At 34.2% G+C, this 15,544-nt stretch overlaps 2 protein-coding genes across 3 annotated transcripts; one reads left to right on the forward strand and one right to left on the reverse strand.

Annotated features, from left to right (window-relative positions):
• Positions 1-2: 2 nt before the first annotated feature.
• LOC114420116 lies at positions 3-10,062 on the forward strand. 2 transcript variants are annotated; one of them, XM_028385977.1, is made up of 14 exons: positions 3-308; positions 1,375-1,456; positions 2,233-2,336; positions 2,802-2,928; positions 3,336-3,430; positions 3,821-3,944; positions 4,554-4,634; positions 5,683-5,781; positions 6,165-6,323; positions 6,415-6,475; positions 6,588-6,664; positions 7,688-7,732; positions 8,990-9,160; positions 9,266-10,062. In XM_028385977.1, the coding sequence occupies exons 1-14, from the start codon at positions 271-273 to the stop codon at positions 9,827-9,829; spliced, it is 1,827 nt and encodes a 608-aa protein (XP_028241778.1). In that variant the 5' UTR covers positions 3-270; the 3' UTR covers positions 9,830-10,062. The 2 variants fall into 2 exon arrangements, with proteins under 2 accessions (XP_028241778.1, XP_028241779.1); XM_028385978.1 differs by having other exon boundaries at positions 6,594-6,664.
• A 1,221-nt stretch (positions 10,063-11,283) lies between these two features.
• LOC114420118 lies at positions 11,284-14,942 on the reverse strand. The gene is made up of 3 exons (XM_028385979.1): positions 14,208-14,942; positions 12,348-13,874; positions 11,284-12,011 (listed from the first exon to the last, which is right to left on the reverse strand). The coding sequence occupies exons 1-3, from the start codon at positions 14,616-14,618 to the stop codon at positions 11,586-11,588; spliced, it is 2,364 nt and encodes a 787-aa protein (XP_028241780.1). The 5' UTR covers positions 14,619-14,942; the 3' UTR covers positions 11,284-11,585.
• Positions 14,943-15,544: the final 602 nt, after the last annotated feature.

A 15,544-nucleotide genomic window follows, 5' to 3' on the forward strand; every position in this document is an offset into this window, starting at 1 on the left:
TTTCAAGAAAAGCACACAGACCCACCACAAGCCATGGAACCAAAGGCCTCTCTCCTTCTCCCCATGTTTTCTCTTCCTTACTTCTTTGTCTGATAAAACTGTCATCAACCTCCTCCTCTTCCCACTCTCTTTCTTCCCCGCCCCTCCCTTTTTTTTATTCTTCTTCTTTTTTCCCTTGCAAATATACATAATATATATTATAATTGATGTGTTGAAAGGCATATTTGCTTAAAGAGCTGAAACACATCATCGTCTTGATCGTTTGAATCTATGGAACAGCTTGTCAACTTCATCATCCGGCCACCAAGGTATCATTTTTTCTCCTTCCAACTCTCGCTCCTTTTCGAATCAAAATATTCTCCTTTTCTTTTTTCCAAAATTCCCAGATGGGTATCTGCTTCTGCTTGGTGTTGTTCAGTTGGAACGTTATGGAATTCAATTTAAAGTTTTGATTTGTAGCCTTTACAAAGCCCCAACTCAGCTTGGGTTGGCGCAATTGAACTTTAGTTTCGTTGTCAATCTCCTCCTCAGTTCCTCTTTTTCAAAAGGGGTAAACTAGAACACATGCTAGTAAATTCAGAATTTCACTTCCTTAGCCTCTTTTCCAAAAGCATGTTTTTTGGAGCTATCACATCATGTTAATTTCGCGTACTGTCTATTTGGTTGGAAATTTGAGATCTATTTTTAAGCTACCTTGGGGAAGTTCTTTGTCACCTCATATTCGGGTGTTAGATTTTCATTCTTCCAGCTAAAATAAAGTCTTATTTAAACACTTCTTATTTTGTAATCGATCCTTTTTTTTTTTGTGTGTTCTTAAGAAATGGATGCATCTGTCATGTAACTTTACGTGATATTAATATGATAAGAGGACTCTTAGATAGACATTTCAACTCTTACTTATCTGAACACATATTAGTTATTGACTGGTTATTTATACCTACTATTAAATTTCTTATTGCTTTTTGATTTTTTTATTATTCTGAAAGTGAGATCTATACAACTTATGCTTCCTAGAAAAAGAAATAGCAAATGAATGGATGCTTTGCTTTGAATAATATGTGTATGCTCAATAGTTATAGTGAAAAGGTACGTACGCATCCTTCAAATTTCGAGGTATTGGTAGAAAGCTCAGTTGCAATATAGGCCTTGAGATAGCATTATGTTTGCTATACACTTGTATGCAGTATGCTTGTCACATAATAACTACAAACAAACTTGTACTTCAAGTCATCTATCTGCAATTATGGCCTTAAGATGAATTGACTGGTATCATGCACATCAGTACATGCCTAGCTGATTTATTTGCGCTATTTTTGTTTCAAATTTAACTTCAACTTTAAATTATTGTGATCATATCTTTTATTTTGGATGCAGAGCTGAATATGACCCCAAAAGTGATTTATTGGATCAGGAGTTCATGCTGAAAGGGAAATGGTATCAACGGAAGGATGTAGAGGTAAGTTTTAAAAAGTATAATTCAGTGCATTAGCAAAATTATTTTGAGCATTGGCTATGTGGAAATGCATTTGAAGATGAATTTATCTTATTCTCTAGTGTATCAGTAACAGATTTATGAATCTGAATGTCCAATCACTGTCTTCATTGTCTTCTTCTTAATATTTTTTTTATTGAATTCCTAAGTGATCACCATCATTAGACAACATTAATGTTAAAAGGTAGATCCATTAGGCAGGCCACCATTAACTTCAATGAAGATTATGAACCTGTAAAATTGGTGCAGAGCCATTAAATTTGATATTGACAAATACCTAGGAAGACATGTCAATAATATGCTTGAACATGATTTTAATTACAAAGGTGTTGCTTTTATGTTGAAAGAAATACACTTTTCATAATTTGTTTTATCCCTCAGTTTTTTTTTTTTCTCTTCTTGAAAACTGCCACTAGAAGTGTTTCTTTCCTATTATGTCATCATTATTACATGAATACACATGCTAGTTAACATTTAAAAAGTGAAACTACAGTGGGATGAGAAAAATATTGGAATCAGAATTTATTTTTGAAGAATTATTTTTCAGCTGAACTTGGATCTTTTATGTAGAATACTTGTAGGTAATTTTCATACATAAAGTGTATGTATGTGATGCTCAAAAACTTTTCCTTGTTGATTTCCCATCAGAAGCAATTTTTTTTTCAATTAAGTCATACTTTATCTCTTTTTGTTGACAACCTGCATGGTCAGCATGTCATGTAAGATTTGATATTCTGCAGATAAAAAACAGTCGTGGTGATGTTCTTCAATGCAGCCATTACTTGCCTATAGTAAGTCCTGAAGGAAAGCCCCTGCCATGTGTAATATATTGTCATGGAAACAGGTGATTGTGGGATGTTTCTTTTTTATGTTAGCAAGTAGGCTTGTTTGAAACAGTTCCACTGAAATAGGTGGCGCTTGGTTTGAGTGTTTATTTTCTATTTTCATTTTCTGAAAATAATTTTCGTTTTCAATTTTTCAAGATTTAGAAAACATGTATCTAGAAGAAAGTACTCTAAGGTACCACCGTGTTTTCACTTTTTCTTAATTAGTTGTTTTCAGTTTTGGGCCCGTCTTTGAAAATATTTTCAAAGAAAATGTTTTCTAGATTTTAAACAAACGTATTGTCACTCTTATTTTCTGTTTTCTTTGAAAATGAATACAGAAAACACTCAAACCAAGCACCATCTTAGACTCTCTCCTTTCCTTTTTTTTTAATTTTGCACCATAATGCATGTATTGTGTTGCATAGTTTATAGATTTCAATTTTATAGGGTTGTGCTGACTGGGTGAAATGCTTGTATGACAGTGGATGTAGGGCTGATGCTAGTGAAGCTGCTATAATTTTACTTCCCTCAAACATTACAGTTTTTACTCTGGATTTTTCGGGTTCTGGAATTTCTGGAGGGGAGCATGTCACTCTAGGCTGGAATGAAGTAAGTGCTTTCTCAATAACTTTTTAAAAATATCATATTTTACTGTTTCATTATTGATATAGCTTAGTCTTATTGATGTGTCATTTATCCACTCTTGTGGGGAACAGTGATTTCTCTGTCCTTTTCCCATAATTAATACGAGTAAATGTGAGAATGACATTAAATGAAAGAGATATTTGACTTGTCAAAGTTCTATTCTTTCCTTCTGTGATCTTGCATTCAGATTGGACACAATACACATTAGGGAATCTCATCTAAAGATAGCTTCAACGACTTGAATGCTGTTGTTTCTGTGAATTCTATCCAAAATTATTAGTCCAAGTTTTCATACACATTACTACTACTTGCTTTGTTGTCATTCTTCATTATGAAATGATTGTTTGTTTGATATTGTTGACTATTTTCAGAAGGATGATCTGAAGGCTGTGGTAAACTATTTGCGGGATGATGGAAATGTCTCTTTGATTGGCTTGTGGGGTCGCTCAATGGGAGCTGTAACTAGGTAGGTTTTCATCATCACCCACTTTTTGCTTTTGGTCATATCTGCCTGTTTAGTCCCTCTTTTTTTTATTAATGAACATTATCATACTTGAATAATAGATTGTGTATAACATTGTTTTTATCCTGAGAGTGAATGATCTGTGATAATATATTCACGTGTGTGATTGAACTAGGAAAATAGTTAGCTGTTTTGTATTTGTGTAGACTTGTGGAAAGTACCCTTGTCCCCTTGCGTAAAAAACTCATGTATATGTTCCCCTCTGATTTGAATGGTTCTCCCTGTTAGGTGCACTCCATATAAGTACTCTGATTATATAGCCATTCAAACATACCATTTTAGCTAATGCATATGTTTTTTCTTCTGAGCAATTAATTATTTTATTACTTGCAGCCTTATGTATGGAGCTGAGGATCCTTCCATTGCAGGGATGGTTTTAGACAGTCCCTTTTCTGATTTGGTTGATTTGATGATGGAACTTGTAGATACATATAAAGTTCGTCTGCCAAAGTTCACTGTGAGTATATTATATTACTTTTTGGCTGGAAATGAGAATACCTTTTGTATAGAAATATTCTATCTAAAATTTGGAATATTTAGTCTCAATATTTTATTGCTCTTTTCATGGAGGTTATTGGAACTATTTTCAGTCTATGCCTGTATGCCTCAATGATATGTGACATGATATATAGAAGTTTGATTGGAAATGACATATTAATATCATTGAACTTCCCTGTCTGTCCAGTCTGAAATTTAATAGCTCTTCTTCATGACCTGTTATCATGACCAAAAATTGTTGAATTTGTATCTTGATGAGAACTGATTTTTACTGATAAGAAACAATGGAGTATAGCTCCTTACTATTGGGGAAATCCCTCTTAATTACATAGTTTGGATCATAGCTTTTGTGTCTCTGTAGTTTACACAATTCTGAATATCCCCCTTGTTCTTAAATCATAAGTATAGGAACCAAAGTGCTCCTTCTCCACTCATCTGGCATCTGCTTAGATCTCAAAATCTTGTTAAATAACTTAGTGAGCCAAATGATACCTTGTTCAGTTCTCATTATAAGAATAAATTCTTACACTTGCTGTTATGCTGATTTTGTTCATATTTCTCATTGCAGGTGAAGTTTGCAATCCAGTACATGCGAAGAGCGATCCAAAAGAAGGCAAAATTTGACATAATGGACCTCAATACCATTAAGGTTTTTTCATCCTTTTATTATTGTTATTTTTTATTTAACTTTTATTTTGTGATAGGAGTTTTTGAATGAAAGGAATCAATACTAGCCTGATTGTATGAAATGGTTGATTAGTTAGTTTGACAGATAAAAACTGATAAGCTATTACTGCTTTGTTTTTTCTCATCATTTTTCAATACAAGTTAAATTTTCCATCTGTACCTGAGTTTAGTTAACAAATGTTTTTTGTTTTTTAGCTTGAATTTGTAGAAATTATGTAAATGCATAATATTTCCTTTTGCTGGCAACAAATAGCATAAATTTATTAATCTCCAAGTTAATACACAATTTTATTTGTAATTCATAAATATATGGCCGAAAATTTCTGTTTAAATTTGTTGTAAATTAAATTGATTAATTGTTATGATCATAGGTGGAGAAACTTATGCTAGTGAATAAATGAAAGTGCTAGTTTGATTCAAATAGTGCAAAGTTTTAACTAGTTAAGAAAATGTTATTTGAAGGATTTATTTTGGTAATAAGTGGAGTGGCATCTTCTTGTCCTTACTTTTTAATTGCTAAGCCCCAGAGTTGTTGAATTCTAATAATAATCAGCTAAATGAGTATATTCAATTTTTTGGGTGTTAATGGCTGAACTTTTGGAACACAGTACAGTTGATTGAATACTGGGTAAGTACTAATAATTTGTGTCCCTTACTCTCTGGGGCCACAGGCTACACTAGAGTGTGTGCATGGATTTCTGTTGGAATCCTCCAAATGGAAATCCAAACACATACTAGGTGTTTGCAGGATCCAATTTTTGTAAAGATAATGATGCAAAACAGACAGAAAGAAAATAATGTAGACAATTGTTTTGTTCTCCTCCTCTTGAGCATATGTCTTCATGCAGCATTCAAAAGCATAGAAATCTCTAGAAAACAAATAATTCCTGAAAAGAATGCAAATTTTATGGAAAATATCTGTGGGAGAAAACAATAAATAAATATTCCTATTGGTTTTACACATTTTTATATTCTGCATCATATTCACTCATTATTTGTTTGCATCGCAGGTGGCAAAATCTTGTTTTGTTCCAGCTCTACTAGGGCATGCCATTGATGATGATTTTATACAGCCCCATCATTCTGATCGGATATTTGAGGCTTACATGGTAAGTATGTTTAACAATCACCCCCCCCCCCCCCCCCCCCTCCTTTTTTTTTCCTTAATTACAAATTGATTTACATAACTGAACTTCCTGTGCTGTTGAGTTAGGCTAAATGCATATTCAGTTCAGCTTATTTTAGAGTTATTTTTCCCAGCTTCCTAAGAGGACTTAAAAAAATGTGATTATTTATTTGATATTAATCTCAATATGCCTTTAGAGCATGCTTGATGCTTTTGAAATTTTAAAAATGTCTTCCAGACAGGATGCACATCGGGTCACCTATTCTCTACTTGTAATCTATGCTATTACATTTGCTCTTTCTTTGTTTTTATCTTAAAGGAAGCCTTCTTATTTGGATCTTTAATATTGCTGTCGATGCTTTGTAGGGAGACAAAAACATAATTAAATTTGACGGAGATCACAATTCTCCACGTCCTCAGTTTTACTTTGATTCCATAAACATCTTTTTTCACAATGTTTTGCAACCTCCGGAAGATGAGGTTGGGGAATCATTTTTTGACCCCGTGAATGATTACTTTGGTAAGGTAAAATCAGCAATGCTTCTCATGGTTCCACTCTGATCAAATTTCAATAGTCCATCTTGTACATCTTTAAGAATTGACTATTTTTTCTAAGGATGTTTGGAGATCTGTGCATGAATTAGGCTACAGCAATGAATCATCATCTAAAAACAAAGGCATGACTCAAGTACCTAGTTTGTCTTAACTATTTATGCTATATTGATTTGTATGAGGATCTTGATTTAGTACCTTCTCTTTTTGTAAATCTCTTACATGTTTTTTTGTTAGATGCAGAACCATCAACAAGCAGCACAATAAATGCCATTGAGCAGGTCCGTTCAAGACGACCAATGAGTAGGATGGAGGTATGTATTTATTAGCTCTTAATTTACTGTTAGAATAACATGCAAATAGGTTTGGCTGAGGAAATGTACCCTCTATTTTGAGAAAAGGTTAAAATATAATTTTGGTTCCATACGTGATATTCATTTTTAATTTGGTTCTTTTATTAAAGAAGTTGTGAGTGATCCATGTTTGGCATATCAACAAGTTTTATGTCAGTTACTGAGAGCCTAAGGCTAACGCAACCCTCCTCCTTTATCCAGACTTGGAGCTGGTTATGAAACATCGACAGTTTCTTATATGAAATAGTTTTTTAATTTAGTCCTTGTACAGATAATTGTTTTCAATTTTGTTTTACCATTTGTTGGAGACTTGAAGTTATAACCAAATTGAAAATGTCTGTCATGTATAGAGAGCAGAAATTTATAGTTATCCCTGTATGCGATTATTGTTTTTAATTGGGCACAAACTCAGTTTGTTATAACAACCATAGATGGCATGGCAGAGATGTCATTGAAAATAAATTGACATTTTTTTTTTGTAGGAACTGAATTGAAAATGAGTATAATGTCCAAGGATCCAAAACATTTTTTAACCATTAAAAAATAGGATGATGATCCTCTCATGTTATCAAAGAATGTGACAATGTCATGTCAAGAAAGAAAGACACAACAATTATAATAGGGTCCACCATTATTTATATATAGGACCCATTGATTTTATTTTTGTCTTTCTCTCTCGTAACTTGACATTATGATGCTCCTTACTACATTAGATGATCCTGAACCTAAAAGATATTTTTGCACAAGAGTACTCAAGTTGAATATTACACTTAGATGATTGCATTTTGCAAATGCTAGATGAGTGTTTTGTGTGGTTTGCTAAAATCCGATGTGTTCATACCTGTCAAATGGCTTTTGCATGGCCATCAATGATGTGGTTGTTTGAGCTGTATGATGATTTCAACTTTGTTTGAATTCTTTAATTGGCATGGCTTTTTTTTTTTTTTTTGAAGTAATATTAATATACTTTATGACATTTCTCAGGTTCCATCTGCTATTTCTTCGAAAGATGAACATTGTGAACATGAGGTATATCCATTTCACTATTTTCACTTTCTTTGTATTGAAATATTCCCCCCATTCTTCATATGCATTGTAATTTTTTTTCTGTAAACTATATGCATATAGTAGCTATCACACACCAAGTGGAACATTGGTTGGTGGTAACTCAGTAAGTATCTAAACTAACGAAAAAAAGTGATTGGAATCCCTTTATTTTCTGTCCCGATGTGAAAATTGTAGTAATTGCCATTTCTAAACAAGTCATGATGCCATGACACAACCAAGAGTGTCCCACAAAATTAAATACCCATCTCAAGGCCCACGGATCTGACACACTGCTGAGATTCAACAGTCTACAAAGAGGCATGTTTTTAGTGCCAAAAGTTTTTGTGCCAACGGCATTACTTTTTCTAAATTGTTCATTGAATCAGTGATTGGTTTCAGGGGAATATACTATGAACTAACGATTTTATCAATTTTTTTCTGTACGCATGGAATGGTTTTTTTTTTTTTTTTTTATGATATATTGGAATTCTTTTGTAAAAATACAAGTGATGAGTGGCATGTAATTCATGTGAAGGGAACTTGCTGGCCTGGTATCCATTTTTCTTTTCATGAGTACTCTAGGTTTATTTTTTTTTTTGTGGGGAGGGAGGTGGTATTCAGATTCTGTTTTTACTATGATAAAGTGAATACTAAGGCATAGCCTTTAACATGTGCTCCCTACTTCTAAGAAAATGCTTTTTCATTTTAAAAGTTCATGAATAAGTTTTTATTTAATTTTTAATGGTAAAAATGCGGGAATTTGCGTTTAAATAATTTTTTGGTACCAATTCCATAGTATTAGACGCACGGACAAAATGGAAAGGGCTGTCCAGGTCTATTTTATTCTCTCTGTTCCATCCTTTTAGTGGAATTAAAATATAATACATTTTCAACCTTATATCGTCTTTTGTTCTATTTTTTAAATACACCAAAGATAAGCAAAATACCAATGTTTCGTTCCTCTTGTTCAAACCTTTGCAACAAACGCAACTACATGCTACAATTTTTCTTTTTACTGCATGGTGAATGCCCACTACTTGTGTATCTGCACTACCTAGGCAAGATAGAGCCCGTACCTGAGCTTCAAGAATATTATTTATTTAAATATCTACTTCTAGGGGTAGTGAAATAATAAATAAGCCAGAAAGAAGTATAATCAAAGTATGACAAAAGGAGATCAAACAGAGAAATGGACTATAGTCCCACTCTTACATTTTGCATGATATTCTTGCAAAGCAGGAGAAGTGCGGCAATATTTCCCCATCATCATCATCAATGATAAGCTTTGAATTGTCAAATGATGATCCCTTTGGGTCCCATGTTCCAGCCACATTGGAAGATGATCAGTATGTAGAATATCAACTAGATGACCTTGCAGGTTTTCCATCTACTGCAGAGGAGGAAGAAAGAGTGAGTCAACTTGATGACTTCTATATAATCTAACTACCCGATGACATAAATTTAGAGATGAAAATTTTGGATTTTATTCATGTTTGATTTGTCCTTTCCATTCAGATGTTCATGGAAGCAGTGATGGAGTCATTGAAGGACCTGGAAGTACGAAATCCAAATGCAGACCAACCAACAAGTAGTTTTAGTTCTTTGTCTGTAGCAGCTGTAGAGCCGTCTGATAAAGGTGCTTCTTGGCAAGAGATATCGAGACCTGTGGAGACAGAATCTTCCTCACTCAAACACACCACAGATTCAAAGTCCAAAACCACTTCCTCAACAGCAGAAGAATGTGAGCCATTGAAAGGTGAGTCAAATTCCATTTCAGTGAACCATTCCCAAAATGTGGTGTCTGAGCCAAGTCCAGTACCAAGTGTTTCATTAGAAGGACCAGCACATCTGCAGCTGCAGCCACCACCATCAGCACCAACAGACACACTATCGGTAACTGAGTCCAGCAATACAAGTGGTTCTGCTCGTAGCGATAGTTCTGCTAGTTTACAAAGTTCATCAGAGACTGACGTATCACATAACACGAAAGCCACAGTAACTGTTGTTAGGAATCCCGCAGGTCATGTCATGGACGGCTTAATGCGCCGTTGGGATTTCAATTTTTTCAAAAATAAATAGTCATAACCGATGATCAGATGAGAGATTCTCATTTATACATTGTTTTTGTAACTACGAGAAAACAAAAATCATAGTTTGTACCAAAGAAATAGGTTGCTCGTGTGTAAATTTAGTATGTTTAGATTCTCCACTAACAAATCATCCAATATTCTTTGTCTGTAAGTGAAAATTGTCATATTTTCTTGTTTTTATGAATTTAATGGGAAACGATGTCTTCTTACGCATAATTTAAATCCCGTCTTTCGTTCCCAGTATTTGCCGAAGCTAAGCTTGTACATTCACTTGCCAAGATGAGTTTCCCGAATGCATTTTCTTAACTAATATATATATATATATATTATCAAAAGCTTTGTAATCATATTATTTAGTGTGATAATATTTTTCTTGACTATTAATATTTTTTACGATTTAGTCTTTTTTTAAAACATATAAATGAATCTTTTAGGGACATTTTTTTTATGACTCTCAACATTATTGGTAATTAGTTTTGAACTCCTTCTATAGGCTTTTGGACTTTAGAGGATGATAAAGGCTTTGAATGAAGTTTCAAAATCTTGTAGTCATTCGATTTAAGTTAAATTAATTTGTAACTACCTAAATTATTTGTTTTTTTTAAATAGGTCTCTGTTTTAAAAGTTTGTAAATAAGCCTCTGAACTTATTCATTATTTTTAATTGAGTCCTGACTAGGATTTTGTTAGTGTTCTGTCAAGTATAAAGAGTTAATTGAAAATTTTCAAATAATTTAAAAACCAATTTGTTAATTAATTATTTAGTAAATTCTTAAATTGTTTTAGGATTTTTTATTATTAAATCCTATACCTGATGGAACCTTAGACAACTTGTAAACTCAAAAACTTAATTACAAACTTTTAATATATAAATACATATTTAAGAATTTTCAAATAATTCAACGACTTCCAAATTAATTAATTTATGAGTAGGTCAAAGATTTGCTTTCAGAGAAGGGGCAGAACAGTTTGTGCAAAAGTGGTATTCTGAAGTAAATGTCTAGGATAGTGTACAAATTTTCTTGAGCAGAGTTTTAAAATAAATTGTGAACTGGGACTGAGAGTTGCATTAATGGAGTTGGAGGCTTCTGTGATGCCATTGACATTATTGTATTGATTCCATTTGATCTTTTTCTGTTTTTTTGTACAAGGACAATAATGAAATTAGGTGGACAGTTCATAATGCAAAATTTTCTAAGATTGTTATATCATTTTTTCTTGTGAGATGTTTTGATGTAATTTTATTAGCTGCCTTTTTTTTTAAAATGAAAACTTCAAGTGAGTAGGATTTCGGAGATTTATTGGAATTAAGACAGACTTAAGGTTCAAAGAAGATGCTTACAACTACTCACCTAAAAGGTCTTTACATTCCAAAGCATTTTAAGGCTTAGTTGGGCGAATAATAGCCCGAGATCTTGAGTTTGGTATAAATGTAGACGTAAAATGGAGCCTTCAAAAGTAAAGTTACAATTTTATATATATATTTTTTAAATAAAAGAAATTGAAGCAGGAAGCACATCAGAATCACAGATCTTAAGGAAAATATCAATAATTTATTTCAACGTTGAATCTAGAAAATTAATGAATAAAGTATTGAGTTAGGCCATCTTTTCAGCCGCAGCAAACATGTCTGTCTTTTTGGAGAATTTACGGTTTAGTGTATCCGCACACTTGCAAGTTGCAACATTAGTCTCTCTAGGCCAACGTGGATAACTGATTTTGTGCTATAGTACTATGGTCGATAGTTTACCTATCTTCCATCAATTTCAATGCCATCTCAACCAGTGACTGAGTTGTTAGAGTGTGCCGGTTCAGTCCAACAGTGCCAGAGAAAACATTAAAGCTTTCAAGTTCTGATGTGGTCTCTAAGACACCCTCCAACACCTCATCCATTCCCAGACCCTTGTAGGTATCTATGTTTTCAGCTTTGTCTTTCATCATCCAAATAGCCAGCTCTATGACAAACCTCCTTATCCTTGGAACCTTAGTTGGGGGATACTGGTGTTTCTTGAGAATCTGAACTAATTTGTTTGCAAGTTCAGCCTCCGTGATTCCAGCTTCTTCAAATACAATGCTTGATTCATGAGAGGTCATGTATCTGAAAACATTTCCTGCTAGTCCAACAATCACCTCTTGTATCTTGTTTTCTTCTGATATGATCGCCTGAAGTATCTGCAGGGTTGAGAAATGATAACAAAAGATCAAGCTTCTCTTAGATTTTTCATCTGTGTAATTTTTACTAGATAGAAACATAATACAAAGGCCCTATTCTAATTAAACTTTTCCCAGAAATTAAAATTAACTTGCACACTTAAATAGTTCAATTCTCAAAAACTTTCTCATCTAAATTCTCCAAAAGTTGAAGTGCATAAATTAATTTTAATTTGTGGAAAAAGTTTGACTCTTTTTTTTCTTTCAGAAAGTACTTATAGAGAGAGATTTATCCAAACAAAGTAAAACCTCACATGCTAGTATCTAAAAAATTATAATGGTAGGAGTAACACTTACTACGGGTGCTGCAGCTGTTACTCCCTTTAGCTGGATGAACCATTCTGATCCACTATAGGTGCATAAATTTCGTAGAATTCTAGCTGCATTGACACGAAGCAATGGATCTTTCAATGCTTCTACGAGCCTCTCTAGTACTTTCAACTTCAAAATTCGATGGCAGTTACTCTTGCTTTCTAAAGCCAGCATTGCAAGGGCCTCACCAGCAACAATTTTTACATGTTTCTGATTTTCTGGTATGTTGTGTTTGAAAAATATGTTGAACAATTCTTTAAGTACTCCACCTGTACCCCCTATTCTTTCCGTTGCATCCTCTTCCAATGCCAGACTGGTTAAAATTTCTATGCTCAGTTTCTGCAGAAGGGGATGCTTCTCTCCATATCTTAAAATATCTCTAATATAGCTGATGGTGAAAACTATCTCCGAAATCTCTCTTCGAAGATGTTTCCCAGTGGTGCCATCTGTACTAGCCAGCATCTTCACCAGTTGCAGAGATCTCTTCAGTGTCAGAACTTGAGATGGAGTAACATTTTCACTCTTGAGCAACCACTCTTCGGCACGTGTGAAGTCTATGATCTTTGGAAGGAGGCCCCTAGTGTTTCCAATCTTTCCACAGTTGTCAAGGTCACGTGCAAGTTTTTTCAGTATGAGGAGTCCCAAGTGGTTAAATGTCCAGAACCCGTAATTTTGGTGATCAAATAAAAGTTTATTTTCACCAATCTCATCAGCTGCAGGAATCACACTCCTATTAGTTTGTAGAAGCGATGATATTGATTCCATAGCTCCTGGTATTCCGGCTATGCGGAGAGAGTTCTGCTTCTTGCCAGCTAGTTTTGACAAAATCTCAGCAGCTGAGAGCCTAATCTCTTCCTCCTTGGGGTCTGTCCAATTCAACATCTCAACTAGTCTCTCCACCATTGATATGTCAATTCCAATCTTTTGAAGGGTGTCATCAGAAAATCTTTCACTGATTGAAAACTGCCTCAGAATTCTTGCTCCAATGAGCTGCTCATCAGGGGAGTTAGAAGCCAACAAGTCCATGGAAAAACCTACCATATCCATTTTCAAGCCATCAAATATGCTTCCATTGACACATCTTGAATAGGCATCATAGAAGAACCTTCTAGTGGACACCATTCCTGATGACCCCAACTCACACTCCTTGTCGACCTCTTCCAACAGTTTACAATAGCTGACTTGCCACTCCCAATAGGCCTTTTCCATCAGGAACAATAAAGCTTCTGCAAGAGCCAAGGCATAGAAGATGGAGAGAGCAGATTTGCGATTCCTCTTGTCAGTGTCCCCTTTTGCCACCTCTCCATAATCATGCTTGACGAGCTTTATTAACGAGAGAACCACACAAGCTGTTGCAGAAAGAAGTTGAAGCCAATAGAGAAGCCTACTAACATGCCTTGAAAGGAAAAACCATTTAGCATATGGCAGGAGTGGAACATCTGAGCTAATCCACATCCTAGTTGGTGTCCTTGTTGGGGTAGTATCTGTAGAAACATATTGGTGCTGATGGTTCTGCAAAAAAAATAAATATATATATATATATATATATATATATATATATAAGACAAAAATATTAACGTCAATAGTCTTGTGAAGTCTTCGAGGCTTATGTATGTGAAACATTAAGTATTAGGTAAGCTCTATACAAATTGGATGCAATAGGATGTAGTGACGAATCTCCTTAAAGATATAATGAAGTCTTCTGATATAGTTTGCTCACTCAATTAAATTTATCGTCAATTATATATTTTCTTAAATAATAACACACGTTTTCATGAAAAGATGCAACTTTTAATTAATTTTGAAAATCTCTCTCAGTATCTTTGTACTAGGAGTCACAACTACCTCAGTGATAGACCATGTGGCTTGGTGCTGCCATTCAAGTTCATGACTCCTGCTGAAAATCCTGGTTCCTTCAACTACAAGTATGATGGTGATGAACCAGAAATCGGTTTTCTCCAAGGTGATGGCGAAACCGCCGAGCAGGACAACGGTTGCCCAAATGAAACCGAGAGTTCCTAACCCGGTTGCTGCTTTCTCAAGCACTGCAAGCTGAAGAGCGAAAAGGGTTAGCTTCTTTTCTGGTGCTGAGGTTGTTGAAGACACAGAATTGGCAGTGCTATTATTACTGTCCAACTTGTCTATGCTGCTGAGTCCACGAGGCTCAAACATGGTGGTGCCTATGCTGATGGTTTCGCTGAGCCTCACCCTTTGGAGTTCATCAACTTGTACATGAATGCTTCCCTCTCCTTCCATTAATGTAACAAGTCTTAAGTAGCTACTTCCAATGCAACTACTGATATATAATAAGGTTGAAAATATGTGATGTCTAGTGAAGGTCGAAGAGAAAGGTGAGTTTTATATACAAGAACAAGAATGAGAATGGCATACTTAGGGGGCACGCTTATGGTGCGGCATGATGGGGGAAAGAGTAACGTCAAGCTTCTCTTTCCGCCGATTTTTGAAGAAGTCGCTTCACCGACTAAGTTGCTCAAAGGGTTATTAGCTTCCTTGTCTCTCTATTGTAATTTGTAAACGCTGCTTTCTTTTATGCATTTCCCTGAAAATTTCTTGTTGGAATTATAAATAAAATCAAGCTAAGTCTAGCAAGTCTTGGCTATATCAAGTTACTCTTTGACTCGGTTTCATTTTCATTTACTTCCCTTTACTCCGATTGTTTAAATTTTTTGGGAGGGGATGAAACAAGGAGTAAAATAGAATATAAATTAGAATTTTTAGTACCGAAATTATAGAACGGAAAGGAACAATTTTTATAACTCTCACTAAATTTTATTTCCGCCCATTATCGACATGATTTGACACGGAGATGTCTGAAATAAGTTCCTTGTCATGAGGTAAATGTATCTTCTTTTAAAGTACTTGTTGAGTTCGGATGTTTTCTTTAGCTTCAACTTGAGCACCATCTTCTTTTTCCTAAAATTCTTGTTTAGAAAAGAAAAAAGTCAACCTTTTCTTCCTTTAATAAGTAGGAAGATTATATAAGGAACATAGATTGAGTGATGCAACTACTGTTATATTTTTATTTTCTTTTCTTATAAATCTTACTAATATTTTATAAAAATAAATATCAAATAAAAAGTTAGATGTATTTAAATAATTAATTTTATTTATTTGTTTGTTTATTTAATAAATAAGAATATATTTAAGATGTGTACGTTAGT

This window comes from Glycine soja, chromosome 7 (assembly GCF_004193775.1).
Source record: "Glycine soja cultivar W05 chromosome 7, ASM419377v2, whole genome shotgun sequence".
NCBI classification, from domain to species: domain Eukaryota; kingdom Viridiplantae; phylum Streptophyta; class Magnoliopsida; order Fabales; family Fabaceae; genus Glycine; species Glycine soja.

What these genes read in the sequence shown, in the direction of transcription:
- LOC114420116 (XM_028385977.1), top strand. Translation starts at nt 271, where the DNA reads ATGGAACAGCTTGTCAACTTCATCATCCGGCCACCAAG. An exon ending in TTCGTCTGCCAAAGTTCACT is followed by an intron (nt 3,945 to 4,553) that starts GTGAGTATATTA and finishes TTCTCATTGCAG; the next exon opens with GTGAAGTTTGCAATCCAGTA. An exon ending in TGAATGATTACTTTGGTAAG is followed by an intron (nt 6,324 to 6,414) that starts GTAAAATCAGCA and finishes ATTTTTTCTAAG; the next exon opens with GATGTTTGGAGATCTGTGCA.
- LOC114420118 (XM_028385979.1), bottom strand. Translation starts at nt 14,618, where the DNA reads ATGGAAGGAGAGGGAAGCATTCATGTACAAGTTGATGAACTCCAAAGG. An exon ending in CCACATGGTCTATCACTGAG is followed by an intron (nt 13,875 to 14,207) that starts GTAGTTGTGACT and finishes TTTTTTTTGCAG; the next exon opens with AACCATCAGCACCAATATGT. An exon ending in TAACAGCTGCAGCACCCGTA is followed by an intron (nt 12,012 to 12,347) that starts GTAAGTGTTACT and finishes TCAACCCTGCAG; the next exon opens with ATACTTCAGGCGATCATATC.